Source organism: Zootoca vivipara, chromosome 3 (assembly GCF_965207765.1).
Source record: "Zootoca vivipara chromosome 3, rZooViv2.hap1.1, whole genome shotgun sequence".
NCBI lineage: Eukaryota > Metazoa > Chordata > Lepidosauria > Squamata > Lacertidae > Zootoca > Zootoca vivipara.
The window spans coordinates 78,103,258-78,126,201 of NC_142586.1; the positions used below are offsets into that span (position 1 = coordinate 78,103,258).

At 42.4% G+C, this 22,944-nt stretch overlaps 1 protein-coding gene across 4 annotated transcripts; it reads right to left on the reverse strand.

The window, feature by feature from the left end:
- Positions 1 to 6,704: 6,704 nt before the first annotated feature.
- MEMO1 (mediator of cell motility 1) lies at positions 6,705 to 22,247 on the reverse strand. Of its 4 annotated transcripts, XM_035108316.3 has the most exons (9): positions 21,807 to 22,247; positions 15,139 to 15,220; positions 14,119 to 14,187; positions 13,154 to 13,266; positions 11,822 to 11,933; positions 10,385 to 10,527; positions 9,046 to 9,122; positions 7,702 to 7,806; positions 6,705 to 7,353 (listed from the first exon to the last, which is right to left on the reverse strand). In XM_035108316.3, the coding sequence occupies exons 1-9, from the start codon at positions 21,865 to 21,867 to the stop codon at positions 7,222 to 7,224; spliced, it is 894 nt and encodes a 297-aa protein (XP_034964207.1). In that variant the 5' UTR covers positions 21,868 to 22,247; the 3' UTR covers positions 6,705 to 7,221. The 4 variants fall into 4 exon arrangements, with proteins under 4 accessions (XP_034964207.1, XP_088522632.1, XP_088522633.1 ...); XM_088666506.1 differs by lacking the exon at positions 10,385 to 10,527; XM_088666507.1 differs by lacking the exons at positions 10,385 to 10,527; positions 21,807 to 22,247 and adding an exon at positions 15,739 to 15,850.
- Positions 22,248 to 22,944: the final 697 nt, after the last annotated feature.

Here is a 22,944-nt window from a genome sequence, read left to right on the forward strand (position 1 = left end):
AAAAGTATCTAGGCATATAATTATTATTATTTATTAAATTTTCTATATTGCCCTTCATCCAAATATCACAGTGTTGTTGACAATATAAAAACACATAAATACATAACAAAATACCGCAACCCCCCCCCCAATTTAAAAGGTCATAGTTTAATTTTTGCCTGGCTTCTAAATATAAATGAAGGCGCCAGGCAAGCCTCCTTGGGGAAAGCATTCCACAAACGGGGAGCCATCACAGAAAAGGTCTGTTCCCCTGTTGCTGCCCTCGGATCTCTCACGGAAGAGGGCCTCTAATAATGATCACAGGGTCCAGGTCGGTTCACATGGAGAGAGGCGGTCCTGGAGGTATTGCGGTCCTGAGCCATTTAAGGCTTTATAGGTCACAACCAGCACTTTGAATTGGGCCAGGGGAACTAATTACGTAGCAGCCAATGCATTCAGGCCAGGATTGGCATTATAAACTCATACTAATTTGCCCCTTTCCTCCTTTAAATTTTCAGATAACTCATGCTGCCCCCTGTTGTTGTTGTTTAGTCGTTTAGTCGTGTCCGACTCTTCGTGACCCCATGGACCATAGCACGCCAGGCACTCCTGTCTTGCACTGCCTCCCGCAGTTTGGTCAAACTCATGTTCGTAGCTTCGAGAACACTATCCAACCATCTTGTCCTCTGTCGTCCCCTTCTCCTAGTGCCCTCAATCTTTCCCAACATCAGGGTCTTTTCCAAGGATTCTTCTCTTCTCATGAGGTGGCCAAAGTATTGGAGCCTCAGCTTCACGATCCGTCCTTCCAGGGAGCACTCAGGGCTGATTTCCTTAAGAATGGATAGGTTTGATCTTCTTGCAGTCCATGGGACTCTCAAGAGTCTCCTCCAGCACCATAATTCAAAAGCATCAATTCTTCGGCGATCAGCCTTCTTTATGGTCCAACTCTCACTTCCATACATCACTACTGGGAAAACCATAGCTTTAACTATACGGACCTTTGTCGGCAAGGTGATGTCTCTGCTTTTTAAGATGCTGTCTAGGTTTGTCATTGCTTTTCTCCCAAGAAGCAGGCGTCTTTTAATTTCGTGACTGCTGTCACCATCTGCAGTGATCAAGGAGCCCAAGAAAGTAAAATCTCTCACTGCCTCCATTTCTTCCCCTTCTATTTGCCAGGAGGTGATGGGACCAGTGGCCATGATCTTGGTTTTTTTGATGTTGAGCTTCAGACCATATTTTGCGCTCTCCTCTTTCACCCTCATTAAAAGGTTCTTTAATTCCTCCTCGCTTTCTGCCATCAAGGTTGTGTCATCTGCATATCTGAGGTTGTTGATATTTCTTCCAGCAATCTTAATTCCGGCTTGGGATTCATCTAGTCCAGCCTTTCGCATGATGAATTCTGCATATAAGTTAAATAAGCAGGGAGACAATATACAACCTTGTCGTACTCCTTTCCCAATTTTGAACCAATCAGTTGTTCCATATCCAGTTCTAACTGTAGCTTCTTGTCCCACATAGAGATTTCTCAGGAGACAGATGAGGTGATCAGGCACTCCCATTTCTTTAAGAACTTGCCATAGTTTGCTGTGGTCGACACAGTCAAAGGCTTTTGCATAGTCAATGAAGCAGAAGTAGACGTTTTTCTGGAACTCTCTAGCTTTCTCCATAATCCAGCGCATGTTTGCTATTTGGTCTCTGGTTCCTCTGCCCTTTCGAAATCCAGCTTGCACTTCTGGGAGTTCTCGGTCCACATACTGCCTAAGCCTGCCTTGTAGAATTTTAAGCATAACCTTGCTAGCGTGTGAAATGAGCGCAATTGTGCGGTAGTTGGAGCATTCTTTGGCACTGCCCTTCTTTGGAATTGGGATGTAGACTGATCTTCTCCAATCCTCTGGCCATTGCTGAGTTTTCCAAACTTGCTGGCATATTGGGTGTAGCACCTTAACAGCATCATCTTTTAAAATTTTAAACAGTTCAGCTGGAATATCATCACTTCCACTGGCCTTGTTATTAGCAATGCTTTCTAAGGCCCATTTGACTTCACTCTCCAAGATGTCTGGCTCAAGGTCAGCAACCACACTACCTGAGGTGTACGAGACCTCCATATCTTTCTGGTATAATTCCTCTGTGTATTCTTGCCACCTCTTCTTGATGTCTTCTGCTTCTGTTAGGTCCTTACCACTTTTGTCCTTGATTATGGTAATCTTTGTACGAAATGTTCCTTTCATATCTCCAATTTTCTTGAACAGATCTCTGGTTTTCCCCATTCTATTGTTTTCCTCTATTTCTTTGCATTGCTCATTTAAGAAGACCCTCTTGTCTCTCCTTGCTGTTTTTTGGAAATCTGCATTCAGTTTCCTGTATCTTTCCCTATCTCCCTTGCATTTTGCTTGCCTCCTCTCCTCCGCTATTTGTAAGGCCTCGTTGGACAGCCATTTTGCTTTCTTGCATTTCCTTTTCCTTGGGATGGTTTTCATTGCTGCCTCCTGTATAATGTTACGAGCCTCCATCCATAGTTCTTCAGGCACTCTGTCCACCAAATCTAAATCCTTAAACCTGTTCCTCACTTCCACTGTGTATTCATAAGGGATTTGATTCAGATTGTATCTTACTGGCCCAGTGGTTTTTCCTACTTTCTTCAGTTTAAGCTGGAATTTTGCTATAAGAAGCTGATGATCTGAGTTACAGTCAGCTCCAGGTCTTGTTTTTGCTGACTGTATGGAGCTTCTCCATCTTTGGCTGCAGAGAATATAATCAATCTGATTTCGATGCTGTCCATTTGGTGATATCCATGTGTAGAGTCGTCTCTTGTGTTGTTGGAATAGAGTGTTTGTGATGACCAGCTTGTTCTCTTGACAGAACTCTATTAGCCTTTGCCCTGCTTCATTTTGAACTCCAAGGCCAAACTTGCCAGTTGTTCCTTTTATCTCTTGATTCCCTACTTTAGCATTCCAGTCCCCAGTAATGAGAAGAACATCCTTCTTTGGTGTCATTTCAAGAAGGTGTTGTAGGTCTTCATAGAATTGGTCAATTTCACTTTCTTCAGCACCGGTAGTTGGTGCATAAACTTGGATTACTGTGATGTTAAAAGGTCTGCCTTGGATTCGTATCGAGATCATTCTGTCATTTTTGAGATTGCATCCCATTACAGCTTTTGCCACTCTTTTGTTGACTATGAGGGCCACTCCATTTCTGCTACAGGATTCCTGCCCACAGTAGTAGATATGATAGTCATCCGAACTGAATTCGCCCATTCCCTTCCATTTTAGTTCACTGATGCCCAGGATGTCGATATTTATTCTTGTCATCTCATTTTTGACCACATGCAGCTTACCTCCACTCATAGTTCTTACATTCCAGGTTCCTATGCAATATTTTTCTTTACAGCATCGGACTTTCCTTTCGCTTCCAGGCATATCCGCAACTGAGCGTCCTTTCGGCTTTGGCCCAGCCGCTTCATCAGCTCTGAATCTACTTGTACTTGTCCTCCGCTCTTCCTCAGTAGCATGTTGGACGCCTTCCGACCTGAGGGGCTCATCTTCCAGCGTCATAACTTTTATATGCCTGTTGTCTTTGTCCATGGAGTTTTCTTGGCAGGGATACTGGAGTGGCTTGCCAGTTCCTTCTCCAGGTGGATCACGTTTAGTCAAAACTCTCCACTATGACCCGTCCATCTTGGGTGGCCCTGCATGGCATAGCTCATAGCTTCTCTGAGTTATTCAAGCCCCTTCGCCACGACAAGGCATTGATCCATGAAGGGGATGATCCATGCTGCCCCCTAGCAATGTGTTATTTATCCCATAGCATCTTCTGTCTGCTGTATATTACCCTTTTTCATTTGGAAGCCTCTCCATAGCTGCCAAGTTCTCCCTTTTTTAAATGGAAATTCCCTTATGCTGAATAGGCTTCCTCGTGAGAAAAGGGAAAACTTGGCAGCTATGAGCCTCTCCAGTTTTATCATGCAGCATAAGCATGCAACTCCTTCTCAACTTATCTGTCCTGACTGCCGTTGTCTTCTATAGATTTGCTGGTCTAGCTTAAATACTCCCCTCTCTAAACATTCCTTTGTGCCTGTAATAAACTGTCCATTTGATTAGCCCCAACACTGGCTCTCATCTGACCACTAATAGAAAGGTCCAGTTGTCCCCATGGTGAACCATGATTCTTGACTCAAAGACCAACACATGCTCCTCCTGCACACATGTGAAGAACACACACTAACAATATGCACAAATGCAGTTAATTTCAACTGAGTTGAAGTAATAAGGACTTTAGGAGGATAGGCATCAAACTTCCAGGAGAAACGAGTATGTGGATTTGGCAGGGTAGAGATGTCGTATATATTTATTATTACAGGTAGGTAGCTGTGTTGGTCTGAGTCGAAGCAAAATAAAAAAATTCCTTCAGTAGCACCTTAAAGACCAACTAAGTTTTTATTTTGGTATGAGCTTTCTGAAGAAGTGTGCATGCACACGAAAGCTCATACCAAAATAAAAACATATTTATTATTATTCTGGAAGCCCTTCCTGCATGATACAATCTTGCAAGTCACATGGCATTGTATGCTTCCAGTTCTCATTTAACAATCCTATTCTCTGTTTACAATTCTAGGAGCTACTATACACCTCCAACTCAAAATATATTTACTTTTTGCTGGACTAAGGATGCAGACAGACCAAGAGTTTTTCCTACAGGAATTTTTAAAATTCTCAAACAGCCTGAAGAACAATCTGTACCAGCAGCACTAAATTTATAGATGAACAGAAGGGACATTTCATTGACAGGATAAGAAAAGCCTATGTGATGTATGCTCTGGAAAACAGAATTATTTTTAACTGTTGACTGAAAAGAGAGAGAGACCAAGTAGGATGGGTCGCATTGGCATTTATTAGTAGCTGTTTTTGCTGTTTTTAAAGTTGCTTCCCTTAATAATCAAAGCTGGTTCAGTAGGTCAGAGAAACTGGAGTTACAGCTGCCCCAATTATGTAACACTACAGGAAAGTCACCTCCCTGCACCATTTTTACCAATACTAGAATTCTTCCAAGCCTATGTGAAGCACGAGTTTAGATACCTTATGGGGAAAGTAGCAAAACACCAGGTGGGTTGCAAAGAAGTGGACAAAGAAACACAAGACAGAAGTGACCCAAGTAATGGATGCAGCATAAAAAGCTACATTAGAGCTTAGATGTCATTGACACCAGGACCTGCACAGTAAAAAATTTTTAATGTTATCTAGTGTGGTACCTTGTAGTTACTCCTATCTGAGAAGATGGAATGCTGTAGTGTCTTCCATATTGACTCTAAATGTGTCTCCTCTGAATGAACTTGTACATAACTGTACTTAAATCATAATCAACCCAGTGCATGGCATAGAAAATCTCTGAACTACACCTAGTAGTGTCCATAATTACTGAGTGAGCTGAATTTTCATTCAGAAACTTTGAATGATTTCTATTCATCTTCACGTTCCCTTCCCTCTCCTCCACCCTGCCACAAAGCATGAGGGCCCAGACTCTTGGCTTCTTTTTTAAAAAACAAATTGGGGGAAGCAAGTAAAGAAAGTTGGGAAGCAAACTGTCAACACAACATTCTAAGGCTTATTAGGCAAATATGGAGGCACTGATGTCGCTAGGGTTGTTTAGTCACTTAATCACTATTGCTAATAAATCAGAAGGAATGTGAGGCATTTCATGTATCTTCCATGCTGAACAGATCTGCAGTCTTGCAAATGGGGCTGCTTGTAGCAGGAAGTACAGGAGCAAAGCAAACAATGCCTTGCACCTTTAGCATCTGTATGGCTGGCACGCGAAGTCCTTGCACAGGGAGAAAGGGATGCCAAGAGACCCCAGGAAGCACCATTGCCACCAGCTGCCTTCACATGCAACACTGTTATTCCAAATCAATATACCCTTGCCCTTGGCTACATGCCTCTATTTTGGCATGCTGGGACCCAAGCGGGAATTCAGTGCTGGGATTCTTGAAATTGAGGCATATGAGGACCTCAGATAGACCTGAATGGCCTCACTGCTCAGAAGATTGGTGCCACATGAGGTGGCCAAATGAGGTAGCAATATGGCCCTACAGGAGCTGTTCTGCACCCTGTTGCTGATGGATGCAAGACTGACATTCTAACAGAACAGGATCCATTGTACTTTCAAGCAAGGGTGAAGAGCCTATGACAGAGTGGCCAAATGCAGCCTTCCACACCTATTTGGCTCTTGGGATATTTCTCAGGCCACATCCCTCACCAGCCCTAGTTCATATCCTTGAGTGTTTTTGCCTGGCTGAAATGTGTCCTTGAACTCTTGTTTGCCTGAATAGATAGGGGTGTGTGAAGGAACTAGCCTCCTGTAAAAGGACATTTGCAGTACATGCCGTGACCATTTTAGGTGCCTCCAATTGATGTGCAACTGCCGATGCGCAGGTCCTTATAGATCCAGAAGAGGGCATAACACGGCACGCTTATACGTGCTCTGCTGAAGTGTGCCAGGGCCAGGAACAGAATCCCTGTGAAAAATGGTATTTATTTTCCTTTGCCCACTGTGGCTTCTGACCTTGTCTACCACAGGCCTGAGGTGCTTGGAAGGTAGCTCAAATAGGAATAGGGCCTTTGGTCTGACAGCTTTGAAGAAATCACTCATGGGAATTTCTGGAGAGGAATAAGGAGAAAAGAAAACTTGCCTGTAGAAAAGAAACCACTCAAAGTAAATCACATCACACCATGTTGGTTTGTGCAGCCCTTTATTAGCAACTAAAATAGAATAATATTTGTTGTACAACATGGGTAGTAATTGACTATACTGGAGTTTTATTATATTCCGATACAGGATCTTTTATAAATGCATTTTTTATTAAAAAGCTTCCACCCTCGTCTGTTTACAACTCGCAAAACTATTCTGAAAGCAGAGTACATGTGCACAGGTCTGCAGAGTGCAAATCTGGGATGGGGTAAATGCTTTTACATGTTGTACCTGCAAGGGGACCGCGTCTGCCACCATCCCTTTATAGCCACTGGCTTTTAGAAGTCACAACATTTTTGACACCAGCCTTCCTTCCCTTGTCCTAAACAAGAAAGCATTTTAAAATGAGTTGTAACTAAGGAAGGACTACACCTACTAGAAAAAGAAGAGTTCTATTAGTTTGAGGTTTCAGTATACCCAAAGACCAGGAACTGCATCTTTGTAAGGGCAAGGCTGGGACCCCACTGGGTGTGCAGGTGTCATTCCTGAGTAGTCAGAGGTTCAGTGGACCATGAGCGCTCCCGCTGCGTAACTCACTGAGCTGTCTTGCCAGTTTCGACACTGGCTTGACTGGGCATAATTCAAAAACGAGAAGCTCATGTTCATTCCATTCTTCTGGAGCTCCGTGATAGCCTAGGAGGGGAGGAAAGCAAAAAAAGTTTCGCTGTTTTGTAAGTAAAGTTGACATTCTCAGAGCAGCAGCACTCCGGCGCCTTATTCATAATGGACTCTTGCAAACTTGGCAGGGGAGGACTGGCAGGTATCAACACTTAGACCCCACATTACTGAAGGGAAAATCCGATTGGGAATTCAGCGTTTCCCTCAAAAATTCAGTTCCACTCCAAACTCTGCTAAGAACACCACCCAGCTGAGTACGACAAAAGCTAGACCACAGGAGGTTTTGTCACCAAGGGAAGTGTATGACATTTTCTAGTAGTGGCATTTGCTGCATTTGAACTCTGCTTAACAAACAGTACTTACATTTAGTAAAACCCCAATGGGATGTCTTCCACATATCGTATTATGGTATTTCTTCAAGTAATTGCTAAAGGACACAGGGTCAAGCTGCTCTATAATGCTCATACCCTAAGGAGAATATCAATATTATGATCCGCTATAATTTAGAGATGCATTTATTCATAACCAACATTTATAGCATGCCAAGCTTGTTACCCAAGAAATACAGATATCAAACACAAAAAGTCTTAAAATGTAAGAAAATAGCTAAGCTTTATAAACATTTTTTGTGTGAAAAAGACAGTTATAATTGTATTACTGTGTATTATGAATACACAGAGCCTTCCACTCAATGTGATATAGTCGTCACATCACCTGCAGGGAAGATTGACACCAGTTTGAGAAGCTATCAGTGAAGCAGAAGTTCTACATAACACATTAGGTCTTCTCCTCCCTGACCAGCATGATCAAGAGTTTTCCCCTTGCATTTTAGCTCCAACTCCAAAGAGTTTTGTGATAAACTGGGAAGGCCCAACACCTCCTCCCATTAGAGCAGGCATCCCCAACCTTCACCCCTCCAGATGTTTTGGACCACAATTACCATAATCCTAGACCAATGGTCCTGTTAGCTAGGGATCATGGGAGTTGTAGGCTAAAACATCTGGAGGGTCGCAGGCTGGGGATGCTTGCATTAGAATCTACAACTGTCTCTTAGAACAACTGGTAGAATGCTCTTAGCATGCTTGGATGCAAAGAGCCCCACTGAATCAGACCAAGGGTTGTTCTACTCTAATCTTGTTCTAGATGTCTCAATGGAAACATCTACGAGACAGGCATGAAGACAACAGCCATCCCACTTGGCAGCTAGTATTTAGATGCAAAAGTGCCTTGGAACATGGAGACACCATTTAGTTATCATCACTAATAGATGTTGACCTTTTAAAAGCCTTCTAAGGGTGCAATCCTCTCCTTACTTACCTGAATTCACTAGGACTTACATGGTTATGATTGCACTGTAAAATAGCTATGAATTCTAGAGCATAATTGTGCCTTGTGAAAAATTACTAAGTTCTCCCTGCTCCACCCTGTCACTGAACCTATTGATGATCAAACACCATTGGGAAATTCTGGATTCTAACAATGAGGGAAGAAGAGGAAGAAGAGTTTGGATTTGATATCCCGCTTTATCACTACCTGAAGGAGTCTCAAAGCGGCTAACAATCTCCTGTTCCCTTCCTCCCCCACAACCAACACTCTGTTGGGTTGAAACAGAAATGGGAATGTGTTATTTGGGGCTCTGGAAAACTCCAGGAGCCCTTAAAAACACAGGAAGAGCAGACAACAGAAATTATGAAATTTAACACTTACCATTTTATCTAGGTTTTCAATGGACCTATAGATCTCTCCTTGAGACTCATCATAGTAACTGTATCTGAACCGCTGACCTTAATTAATCAAATTAAGGAAGACAAGAGTAACTAGACATCTATTATGTGGTTATGATTTTTTAAAATGAAATAAAGTGGCATCTGAGCAGGCAGCACAAATCTAGGGTGTATGGCATCTTTAAGATACTCTCATTCAGTATACTGACTGCATTTGGATGATCAGCCATCAATTTAATGATATATGAAGATGTTTTCTGCCCATGCACAGAGTCTTTATGCCCATCACTTTGTATGAATAAGCTCACAAACCAACAACTCTTTCATTAACTACTCCTTCCCTTTTCTTCCAGCACTGGTAACAGCTTTAAAACAAGCCATGGTGTTAAATCACAATGTGTGTAGCTGAAAGGCTCATTTGTATCTCAGGTTATTAAGGTAAAATATGACTTTTTGAATTTTTCCATTATATTGCAATAAAACTAATCCCAACAAGACAGCAACCAATCAGATTAAAGTGTCCTTAGAATGCAAACATGATTTCTATCAACATTTGGCGCTAAGGAAATATAATACGGTCATACATTAAATATTTATTATTTTAAAGTAAATTTAAATTTGTATCAATAGTTTTTAAAACTATAAAGACATCATTTTGGTTTATGTTGCTTTATTTGCAAAATGCCAGAAGAGCTGTTATTGTTTTTAATTGCTAGTGCTTTAAGAACACTGCCACTTGTCAGAAATGTTCTTCCTGCTTTGCCCCCATAGCAGCAGTGATAGAGATGCCTCCAGTAAAAGCTTGGGAAACTTTAAAATGACACAAAAGCCAGAAAAAACTACCAGTAGTTCACAGCTGCCTTCTTTTGCTGGCTCTGCAATTCTAATATGAGTAGAATGAAACAAATATGAAAAAGAATGATCAGATACAGGTTTGGAATGCAAATTAACTGCTGGTGAATCCTTGCTACCCTGACTCAACCATGGGAAGAGTTCTCATTTTTGATCACAAAAGAATGTGTCATATGATTTTCCTCTTTTAATAATGTAACTCTTAAGACTGTGTGTGTGTGTGTTTGTATTTATCTCTGTGTATTTGGTTGTGTGTGTAAAGTCAAGCTCATGCCTTAATTATGACTGTGTCTTTTGTCACCCCTGCCACACCATGCAGGTGTGCAACCAACAAACTTCAGCTTCAATTTTTGTCAAACTAAAATGGTTTGTCAAACTAAAATGCATTTCAATGTAACATACATGTATTTTGTGTATATTTGCCAATGTATGCAATTGGAGTTCACAACTATTAACATGCCTCAACTTACCCCAATGACAGAAGTCAGAGGAAACCACAAAAAGATTACAAGGATCTGCTAAATATTTGCTGAAGAGTTTTCCAAATTCCTGTTCTTTCGTCTCACTCAGTGCTCCAACCAGCACAGGAACAATGGTAAACTCATCCTTATGGCTTAAAGAAGAGAAAAATAAGTTTGCATTTTAGAGGTTCAAAACAAGATCGTTGCTCAATGGTGCCCTCATCCTCCTGATTGTGCTGCTCCCACATGCAACTTTCCCCCACTTCTTGTAGGCCTCCCTCCCATGTGAAAAACACTGAACATACCCCATGGCACATATTCTGAATCCATGATTCAGCCTTATTTCTTAAAAAAAAGGAAACAAGATCGTTTTGATCTGTTGCCATATTTATCTAACAAGCACTTTCTAAAAGTTTGCACCTCACCAGCACGCTTTGAATAGCGCTTAAGCCTGACAAAAACAGCATGCTGTAAAGCAGGCTTCCTCAACCTCGGCCCTCCAGATGTTTTTGGCCTACAACTCCCATGATCCCTAGCTAGCAGGACCAGTGGTCAGGGATGATGGGAATTGTAGTTGCAAAACAACTGGAGGGTCGAGGTTGAGGAAGCCTGCTGTAGAGAAACAGAGTATGCTTCAGATGACCAAGCAAGGCTCTCTTTGTATTTCAGAATCAGAAATAGGTACTCTGGTGGTGGTAGCTTCATAAGGAAAACAAGCTGTGGTTTTTTTCATTGTCCCATGCCCAAAGGGACAGTGATTTTTCAAACACTGTTTTGTTAAATAGGTGTGTTATATGTAGTCAATGGCTTATGCTTAGACTTGTATTTCGAAGTGGTTGAGTTGTGGAGTTTATTGCTGAGTGAACTTTTGTGATTAATTCAACACTGTATTGCTTATATGTATTATCTACTATTATAAATTGTATTCACAGAACTGTTTTGTTTGGATTTTAAATTATGTTACCATGTTTTAAACTGTCCTGAAGCTACAATATTTGATAAAGAGTGGTATATACATTTCTTAACAAACGTTTACAGGTAATTTCTTTATGGAAAGATGCTGCAGTTTTGTAGGATTTGGGTCTCCTATAATTGGAACAAGCTGCGCAAAGCGGGACAGTGCACTTCCTTGATTTTTGCCAATTCTTCCAAGTCACATAACGAAGGATGGAAGAAACATGTAATAACAGATGTAGTAAGATGAGATAAAAGTCCTGACCGCCTGAACTCTACCCAACCCAAATTATCCATGTGTCTAAAAGTTACATCCCACAGTTCTCTTACTTGTTTTAATGAGCTTAAGACTCTTGAGGATTCCAGCATACTGTATTCTACATTAGTGGGGTATGGGAGAAACAGATGTCTCTCTCAATATAGATTTATTAAAAGCAGGAATACAATATGTACATTCTACATATGGTGCAGCTTCTTAAAAATTAAATGTACCTTTCCATGGCTTTAGCAGTATAAGGCAAATGCATTTCAATACTGTGTTCGTCTTCATCTGTTTGCAGAGACATGCGTTCAAACATTCCAGTCTTCCATAGTTCTGCATAAACTGAGAAGTTTTGAATATATTAGTCTGACTAAAAAAATAGCAGAAGGCTGCAACAACTGAGTGAGAAGCTGTCTTTCTGCTTTATCAGCTTTCTGGTTAGACTGCACTTTACTCAAACTAGGATGAAGTGTATCTCCTCAACTGAGTATTGTGATATAAAGTGCCAAGTTAAAACCTTTGCCTTCAGGCTGTATGGGAAAGCAGACAGTTTATGTATTAAGATTACCAGTAACCACTGGATAGAGACAGAATCAAAAATAACCTATTGTCTGTTTATTGAAAACAATGATTGTAGGTGCCTACAAAAGTTTTCACGTGCTCAGAAAAGCTCTCTCTCTCCCTCCCAATCCGTCTATTAACTCAGCTAAAGTATTTAACTACAGAAACTCTCCTACTAAGTTACAGGCATGTCAGTCTCTTTTATGCAAGAAAAGGACCCTGTTCCTCCAGATGTTGTTGACTACAGCTCTCATCAGCCTTGTCATCAGCCTTGGCGGTTCTGGTGGGGTCCAACAACATCTGTAGAGTCAATGGTGCCTCCTCTCTGATGCAAGATTTGATATAAAGGCTATTACAACTGAAATTAAAGCTAAATTTTATTCTGTAACCCATCTCACTTATCTCCCAATATTTTATTTTAGTTACAAGCAGTGGCGTTATATATTTTAGTGTACTGCATCAACTTTGTCAATGAAGGACAAGTGGTTACTGTAAGCAGGCAAAATCCCAACAGGCTTTCTTCTACTAGGGAGGAAAATACGATTCTAGGCTCCTGAAAGTGTTCAGTAGTATCACAAAGGCAGAACTATGGCTGCCACAGGAATCCTTGGACAAGTGTCCATTTGGTTCATTCATAAGACACTATTCTGTTAGTCCTGTTAGTTCCCAAGGTTTTAAGATACAAACCAACCAAATGTTTAAAAAATCAAAACATGAAGAAAACAAACAAATGAATGCTTTCTCCCAGATACAAAGCGAAGGCCACAGAGTGCAAATAAAACAGTTGGATTTGCACTCCTTTACTACGTGAATTCTAAAAAGTGCTCTTCCTTAAAAATCCACATTAGAATTACATCCTGTGTCATACCCTATTTTTATTTTATGAGAATATTTAGAGGTACGGACGGCAAATAAAAGGAAAAGTCACAATGGATTAATAGTTTTTTGAGAATTAGTTTTGCTTGTGTACTTCAGTGGTTGTGTGTTTTATATACAATTACCCTTTTGATCAATTCGCAGATCATATAGTGGGGTTCTATATATATCCACACTGGAAAGTGCACAGCGGGAGAGGGGCACGTGGTGGGAAGGCCCAAGGATGAAGATTCTCCGTCTGAGGGTGAACAGAAAAGATGTAATATTAGCGACTGTCTACTCAACAGAAAAACAACGGATTCCATGAATAGCTAAAGACAGGTGAATGGTACCACTATCACTGTTTGCACTCCAGCACACATGGACATGCCTCCTGCTCCCTGGTTACATCCCCGTTACAGTTGTGTCCAACCACTGTAGGACTTGAAGGAAAAAGACATGGCTCCCAGTTGGATGCCTTTATTACAGCTCTTTTTTGCATAGCTGCCAAGTTATCCCTTTTTTACAGGGATTTTCCCTTATGCTGAATAGGCTTCCTCGCGAGAAAAGGGAAAACTTGGCAGCTATGTTTTTATGTTACCGCCGTAGCGTGGCAAGTGAGATGCTACATCATTTAGCATCTAATCACAGAAAATGAGGACTGTATGGTCCTGATTGTATACAGTTCCAGGCAATTTTAAACACATTAGTGCAACCCGAAAAATAGTGCTGTGCTCCAAACTGTCTCCACCCTGTATAGGAATGTCTTCACACCCATGTGCTCATTGGTGCAATCTGGAGCCCAAGCAATTTCGGATCCTGATGGCAACCACGACGCCAAAGCTAACACAAGTATTGGGTGGGTAGAGTAAAGTAAAGTAAAGTAAAGGGGGCATTGACACTAGACACACAGCATTTCTCCATTCATTCTACAAAGTATACTGTCTCTCAGAGGCATTATTCAATTTGCCCCAAGGGTTGGGACAAAACAGCAAGTTATCTCCATTATGTGTCAGCCACTACAGTACAGGTATCCCTCTGTCTTAAAGCCAGCATGTATGCAAATCAAGTTCTGTTGTACACACTCTAAGAATCTTCTAAAGCGACTTACGTGACTGAAGGATCCACTTGTTTGTACGCATGAGCTGCACACGACCCACAGTAAGTATAGCCTGCATGCCTGCAAAAAACAGACACATTGTACAAAATTAACAGTCAGCAAATTGCTGGTCCATATAGGGGAGCTTGCTGATGTTATGGAGTTGACAAGCAGCATATATTCAACTGGCTCTTGAAAAATGCAACAGCAGATATAAGCAGCATGCCCAGTTGGTACACTGACAATCAACGAGCAACTCAGCTTACTTACGTGACTCTCAGACAGCAGATATGTATATACCCTTATCAAGGTTATGTTTGCAAGACACAGCAGTGTCTTGCATGAATACGCCTATGACCTAAAATTGTGATAAGAGACGGCTGTAATTTGAAGCTATGAGCATTCTACTTCTTAAAGCAAAACCATGTTTAAGATTGAAATATATGAGTACAGTAGTAGTCTTCTGAGCAATTACAAACAATGCTGAAATGAAATAGCACTCTACCTTTCACAAACACAATAAGTGTTCTCTCCTCTGGTGATAGGGACTCAAGGGAAGGAAAAAGTTCACACATTCAGAATAAGGGGAATGCAAGATAAAGCACTCTCCTCCCTCTGAATTAGCTTGGTTTACCCATGGTGATGTAATCACATAACCTCAGTGAGTTGAGTCCAGAGAAGTTAGTCATGATTTAGTTTCACTGAAATCCATGAAATAAGTTAGTCCCAATTGACTAGCTTCCTCTGGATCAATTACAACATAATCATAGACTTTTTTTTTTACATTGGCACAAAACAACCAGCTGATCAGGATAGTTGATAGAAATAATCAAAACAAAATAGGACAAGGTAATCAGACACTGAAAATGACACCAAAGAATCAGCTGAATCAGGGCAGCTAACCAAAGTGACCGACATGAACTGGCCTATTTCTCTCCATGAGCACCACTTTTTGCTGCAAATATTGGAGTGTGACAATTTGTAACAGTTCTTTTAAAATGGTCTGCATGTGAAAATAAAGAAAAAACTTACGGTGCAATAATAGCTCTAGCAGGCCTCTTTGTAGATTGTACTTGAGAAAGCCAACCTTCAAGTTGTGCACTCAGCTGAGGTCCTAGAAAGAGAAATAAGGCTTTAAAAACAACAACCACAGGGGAACCAAAGAGCCCTTCTTAGAATAAGCAAAATGGGCAATAGTTGCAAACCATAGCTATAACTGTACACAAGTAGCATTCTGGTACATGCTGCTCAAATCATGCCTGTCCTGCTCCTCCCTTTGCCAAGCTGGGAGGAAACAACTGTATTGCTGGTTTAGCATTGGGTGTGAACCAATGTGCATGGTTTGTCTCTTTCCAAACAAACCACAGGCGGAAGCCAGAGAAATATACACCACTAGTTCTATTTGGCATGTGAACAATGTAATTTTAATACTTCCAGGTGGCTTCAAAGATGATACCTTGCTGATTCCATTTTTAATCAGTAGCATGTTTGATAATTCACAGGGAGTCATGGCAGGAAATATACCTAATAACATTTAAAAACATTTGAAAAACACTTAGACATTAACCGGTCTATTGACAAATAGCTGCCAGCTTGATTGTTGCTTTGTATTCACTCACATTAGCAACTGACCTATTTCAACTCAAAGGGAAAATGGCGTTCTAGTGTGACCCTTTCCAATATCTCTGCAACATCCCCTTCTCAGTGCTGCGTCCCCCAATGCATCTAGTTGTGCCAAGAGCTACTGCTGCCAAAAACAAATTTAGAAGAGGATTGCTTCATTAACACACCACTTGGAAGTTCTATAAATACATGCTTAAACAAACTACACAATAAGGATAATTTTAAAAAGCTAAAGAGGAGTGCGGAAAACAGTGCCTGGCTCCAAGGCATCATTGAATATTAACAAGGAATTCATGTGAATTCATGGAAGCTGTATTGTTTAATGATCCACTATGGCCAACAGTAGTTTGAACATTTACATAGGCACTGGCATGGAATTGAGAAGATTCTAGAACTGAAAGCACCTAATCACCTCATGCCATTGTTGCATCAGGTAATTGGCAGATGGGCAACCATCTGTCAAACTTGGTCTGAAAGACTAAATCCTGATAAAGATCTAGCCTGCAGAGCCAAGGTTTCCCATCCATGCAATAGAGCAGGGGTTCCCAAACTAAGGCCCGCCTCCTCAATCCAGCCCGCGGATGGCCCGGGAATCAGCATGTTTTTACGTGAGTAGAATGTGTCCTTTTATTTAAAATGCATCTCTGGGTTATTTGTGGGGCCTGCCTGGGTTTTTTTACATGAGTAGAATGTTACAGGTAGGTAGCAGTGTTGGTCCGAGTCGAAGCAAAATAAAAAAATTCCTTCAGTAGCACCTTAAAGACCAACTAAGTTTATATTTTGGTATGAGCTTTCGTGTGCAGGTATCTGAAGAAGTGTGCATGCACACGAAAGCTCATACCAAAATATAAACTTAGTTGGTCTTTAAGGTGCTACTGAAGGAATTTTTTTATGAGTAGAATGTGTCCTTTTATTTAAAATGTATCTCTGGGTTATTTGTGGGGCATAGGAATTTGTTCATATTTTTTTTTCAAAATATAGTCCCGCCCCCAACATGGTCTGAGGGACAGTGGGCGGGGCCCCTGCTGGAAAACTTTGCTGACCCCTGCAATAGAGTTTGTGTGGGATTTTACTTCGGCACATCCAGTTTAGAAAACCCAATTGACATTCCATAGTTCAGAGTAGGGCCTGACAGCTACAGTTTTTCCTCCTTTAAAATTTGGCCTAAATTTGCATCTCTAGATATAAATTATTAGATGCAAAATTTATGCAAAATTGTGTTCTGGGCATGTGCCGCAAGTCTTTCAAGTAGTAGCTCTCCACACCATGTATGTGAGCATCCATTTGATTTGGTAGTTCTCATTTCTAGACTGCAGCTCTGCTTTTTTTACTGCTATCATAAAAACCTAGACCTGGCTAGTGGATGAACAGTTGCCACACAGTGACCCCCTCCCCTGTATAGCTGTGAAAGGCAGCCACCTCCCATAAAACATTTGATGCAAGAAGATGCTCAGCATCAAGGCTGCCTGTGAGACACACAAGATGGAGGGGCTGCAGGGAGTTGGGCGGTGCCTACTATTAAACAATTTCACCACCTGATAAACAGGCTCACAACAACCAGGGCTTGTAGCAAAATGATGGGAGTGTTCCTGCAGACACATCTTCACAATTTCTGAGGAAAATTCATTAAAATGAGGAAACGGTAATCTTTGTGTCTCCCTGGAATAACTGGATTTGAATTATGACCCAAATAGGCCTCTGTTTTTAAATTTAAAAGGAAATGTTTTGATGGTACCCACTGAAGCAGTGAAGAAGTAAATTATTATACATGCTGAAATAATCTACAGGGTTTTTTTCCTTTTAGGGGGTGGGAAGGAAGAATCTTATAACTGGAGGCAGGGCCACAGTTCTCCAAAAATTTGCTCAAGGTCACATTGCCTGGAAATGTATGCTCTTTCTTTCTGCTATAGAATGAAATGTAAACCTTCAACAGTAGTTAAGAGTGCATTTTGCAACTCAGGATCTCTTTTTAAAATGCAAATGAACAAAATGAACAAAAATACAACTGTATATGATGTCCTATCACTGCAGGCTTTTCATGATATTTTTTTTTTGGGGGGGACATATATTATCTCCTCTGTGCAAGTAAATCCAGCAGTTGCTTTGGTTACTTCCATTCACCTACTAGTAATTAGTTCACCTAGCATGTAAAACTTGGGAGGCTACTTAATTTCTGAAAAACACAGCATCTCATCCAAAATCAGCATGTGTGGAAGGTGCTTTAATGTTCAAAATGCATTTTCTTTTCCTTTTCCTTTTTAAAAAACCACTTCATTTGTTCATTTAGCATGGAATGCCCCTTAATGGACTACAAACACCCAGTAACTATATGAACTATATAAATTGCTAAAGTTCAAAAATCTGCAAATAGAAAACATAAAAACACCTATATGGAAAAGCTTGATGCTTCCATTGGTAAACTAAAAGATCTACAATGGACCAAAGTTGCTTTCATAAGTTATCTTTCATTTATATAAATATACTTTTGAACACCACTTGAATGCAAGAGTGTAACATCATATCTTAAGCCGTAACAAATTTATCCATGACACGACCTTTTGTAGGTGCAGATGGCTGCCTATAAAAACACATGCCACAGTATATGTTATGGTGATAAAAGCATACAAAGAAAACAATTCTATGAATGTTTAATCAGATGCATGACCAGCTGTGTTCAATAGTATTTACTCACTAGGAAATGCATGTAGGATTGCAGCTTATTTAAAGAAGAAGCATTAACAGCCTCTGGAATACATTTTATCCAGTATTTCTTTGGTTAAATGCTATAAAGCAAAATATGGTGATAGCTCTCACTTGAGTCAATGACAAAAACAGGATACAAAACTGTCCTTTTTTCTGAATTTGTTTGCCTTGTAAATAAAATATAATTTGGGGTGGGTTGGCTTTCCTTCTTTCCTCCCCATCACAAAGTAATTTGTATCAGGAAATTTTCTGATGCCCCAGAGTGATCGAATTTAGCATTTCTATTTTACTTGTATTTAGCATACAAAGCTAAAAGCTTTGAAACTGCCAAGCTGGCCTAAACTGTATCTGCAACTGACATCTATTCAGTTACTAAAGAACTTATCAAACAGGAAAAATATCCACAGAAAAAAGCACTGTAAAAATTTCCATCCATCATTGTTGCTTGACATATCCCTTTGTGATGCAACAACCATTGACAACTTGCTGAGAATGGTCAAGGTGCTTATCTTGCATACATACAAGTTTTACAGAACTGTCAAAGACTGACTTGTATTTCATGGCCTTCTGACACATCCTTTTACATATTTTTCACACACACATATACCAAGCGAGAATAACACTTTGTGCATTTGATGACATGGGCTCTTTTCCATGAAATCTTGTGCCATAATAAATATGGTAGTCTTCAAGAGCCACAGGACTCTTTCTTCTTTAAATGAAATTTGTGTTTGCACATCACTTTGTGGTTTGGCAGTTAAGTATTTGCTACAGCAAAATGGCCTGGCATATACAAGTTTCTCTTATAACTGCTAAGCTCACATTAGGTTTTTCTGTAGAGTAAGCAAGAGACCCCAGGAAACCTGTCTAGCCAGCCGGTGCAGTCTTCTTTGTCTTGCTGCCAGCTCCCAAGAGCAGAAAATGTGTTTATTCAGCATTGCATCCAGCAAGCTTGGACACTGCATATGTATGACAAATTACTAACCAGTTTTAAATCCACCGCTACACCTGTTAGAAGTTGTAAATTGACACTATATCTCCTGCAGCAATATCTTCGGCAACCTGATTTCAAGCTGTCAAAATTACCAATAGCATTGCATCATCCACTTGCATGACTTCCCCTTGTTCCCCCATCCATACTTTATTTATTGATTTATTTATTATATTTATCTGCTGCCCCTCATCTGAGGATCACAGGGTTGTTTACAATATCAAGACACAAAAATACATAACATAGTAACAAATAAAAACAATTACCCCCCCCCCATTTAAAGGGTCATACCTTGTTTAATTAGCCAAAGGTCTGGGAGAAGAGAATGTTTTTGGCTGACTGCAAGGAGCAGTCTGACTTGTTGTGAGCTGCTTTGGGGGAGACCTGCTCCACCTCATAACAAATCCCAAAGCATTCAGAAGCACCATGCTTCAGTTCTGGATTCAGGCTTCCTCCAAAGTAGGTGCACATTAATGGCATGTATTGCAGCCCTAAACCTACATTTCTAGTTGGAAACCATCTTTCTTATGCTAAATACAAGCAATTAGGAGTGACTTCTAAAGGTTAAGATACCTACTACAGTTGCTAACAAGCAGACATGCAGCTAGCAAGTTGCAAGTAGCCAGCTGCAATGTACTTATGCTTGTCAAACCTGCTGCTACCTTCTCTCTCCACATCACATTTTTCAGGCAAGACCATAAACCATCAAGCCAGAGGAAGTGTTTGTTTTGTTTCAGCCCTGAAGGTTCTTTTGTTTCTTTGTAAGGCCAATTGAAATATCTGGTTGCTGCATACAATACATACAGGAAGAAAACTCATTCTGGAACATGTACGCCTTTCATCCTGCAGAGGGCAGTTCTGTGTGCAGCATTTCCTCAGGAGGGCCAGAAGAAAGAAAAGGGGGCAAAGACTGACAACATCACTGGTCCTATTTGCTCTTTTTAAATGGTATCAGAAATCCAGAAACACCAGTTAAAAGCATTATCTCCCTCATATCTTCTGTGCCTGTTCACTTTAAAAACACAGGTATGGGAAAACACAAAGACTTCCCTATAAACATACAGTCGTTAAGTCCTTTGTTCTTCTTAAGAGTAATGCTTCATTCTCTGGGGGTTTAATAAATTGTAATGGTTATTTTTTTAAAGGGGAAAAAACAGTACACTAGGCAGTACAAGATGCCGGACTTGACAAAATGCCTACTAGCTCGATTCAGAGACAACTGCTGCGTTCCCATAATCCATTTCTTTCCCCTCCCCCGTATTACCCTAAATGACCCCTTTTCATTCACACACTTCAGATCTTTGTCGGTCCCTTTAACTCGACACCGAACTACCAGGGGATTCGTCTCTTGGCTTCTTTTTCGCAATCACCTCTCCCGAAATGCGCTGTTTCCTCGGGGTATAATAAAGGGAATAGGTACCAGTGCAGTTTCCTTACAATCCCCGGGGCGATCTCAGGGAATCTCTTTTCTCCAGGCGCCGATCTCCCCACCCTTCTGGAGCTTGGCCGGGAATTCAACGACGGCAGCTTATGGAGGGCAAAGGCAACCGGAGGTTCTAGAAAAGGGCCTCGAAATGCCCGGCTGAAAGTGCTGATTCAGTCAATGGCCCACCTGCCGGGGCGAAGGAGAGGGGGAAGCCTTGTTCCCGACACAATCCACGCCGGATTCCCGACCTCCCTTCAATTCAACGCCGTGTGTTTGTGTGTTGCAAACCGCTCCCTTCCTTCGCCCCACGTCTTTTTGACGCCAATAACACACGCACACACAAATGAGTCTCATGGCACCATAGAGATTCACAGAATTACAGGGCGATCCTAAGGATGCATACTCATCACAAGTCAGTCCTACCGAACCCCCTCAACGGGGCTTACTCACAGGTAAGTATGTACAGGGCTTGCAACCTCATTGTGTGACAGCGTTCGTAGGTTACAGGGCACTTCACCAGACCGCTGCATCCGATCTGGGATACTCAGGGCCACAAAAAAAGGTTGTGCGCCCGTACATCAATTTGCCTTTAAGTGGCCACGAGATTCCTCGCACCCCGGAGTGAACACTCTGGGATTTATCACGGATATGCGTCCGTGGGGCACCCATTATTCCCCCACTTTCGGATAATCAAAAAAAGCTTTGCATTCCCGGTAGGAGGTTGAGTTCGGCCCATCTTTGCAACGAACGAGGAACCGAATCGTAGCGGCGCTGAACGGTCAATAACTCGGGATTAAAAATCTCCAAGTGCTTTATTCGCCTCGGTCGTTTAGATACCGACCCCCCGCGTATAAGAAACGAGCAAAGCGAGCTCGTGGAGAGCAACCCCGCCCGACGGAGCAGTCTAGCCCCTCGCCCCCACAGACCCCGGAAACCCCCCGCCGCCCCAGCTCGTACCTGAGGCCGTGTACCAGCTGCCGGCGTGGCTGGCCTCCCGGCAGAGCACTCGGTTGGACATCTTGGTGCCTGAGCCGCCTATGGTGTTGGGGGAGGCGGGGGTGAAGTGAGGGAGGGGGTCTGGGGAAGAGTCCGGCCGCGGTGCTAATCCCCCTCCTCCGCCTCCTCCCCCAGCAGAGCCCAAGCCCCCGCGAGGGGGGGCGGCGCTGCCGGACGCACGGCGAGTAGGGCCGGCGACGAGGCTGGGGAAGCGGCGAGCACGAGGAGCAGGAGGGCTGCGGGCTCTGCCGGAGGCTCCTCCTGGCCTGGCCCGGGTGGAGGAGGCAAAAGAGGCAGCAGCGGAGACCCCGAGAGAGACAAAGGCCAAGGCAGCGACCGCCGCCCGGGCGAAACCCACAGAGCAGGCGGCAGCCGCCGGGTTTGGCCTAACTCGGCTCCTGTGGCAGAAGTACTACACCAGCGCGGCTCCCCATTGGGCCAAGGGAAGCAAAAGCCCTTCGGCGATTGGGTCGCGCTTTGCCTATTCCCTCGACGGGCGCAGCCGCGGCTTCCCATTGGGCGGCGGTCCGAAAAACGCCCTCTCTATTGGAGGAAGCGGGAGGCGTGGGAGGGACCGTTTAAGATTGGCCGAGTGGAGTTGCCGTGGCAATGGCTTCTGGCCTTCGCTGATTGGCGGGGCTGTGTCTCTGAGGTGAAGGGAAGATTAGAGGGGGGAGGTTGGCGGCTGAAAGGGCCTCCGGGCGGGGAGCGGGGTCGGAGGGGCATGTGGAGCGGCCCGGCTGCTCGTCCTGACAGCCGGGAGAGAAGCTTGTGCGGGAGCCCCTGTGCCCCCCTCATGTCGCGGAAGGGGCCCTACGTAAGAGTTGAAACGAGAAGTACCGTTGAGCGCCGGAAGTAATGTAGCTGCTCTTTCAGCCTCCGCTTCTAATCCGATCCGTTCTCTTTCCACTATTCTTTAATATGGAGACAGGGTTAAGGATGGGAGAAATAGTGTGTGATCACATCTACATTTAAAGCACACGACTCCCTCCCCAAAGATTCCTGCAAACTGTAGTTCGTTAAGGGTGCTGGGAATGGTAGCTCTGCAATTCTGTAAATAACAGTTCCCAGGATTCTTTGGGGAGAAGCCATGTGCTTA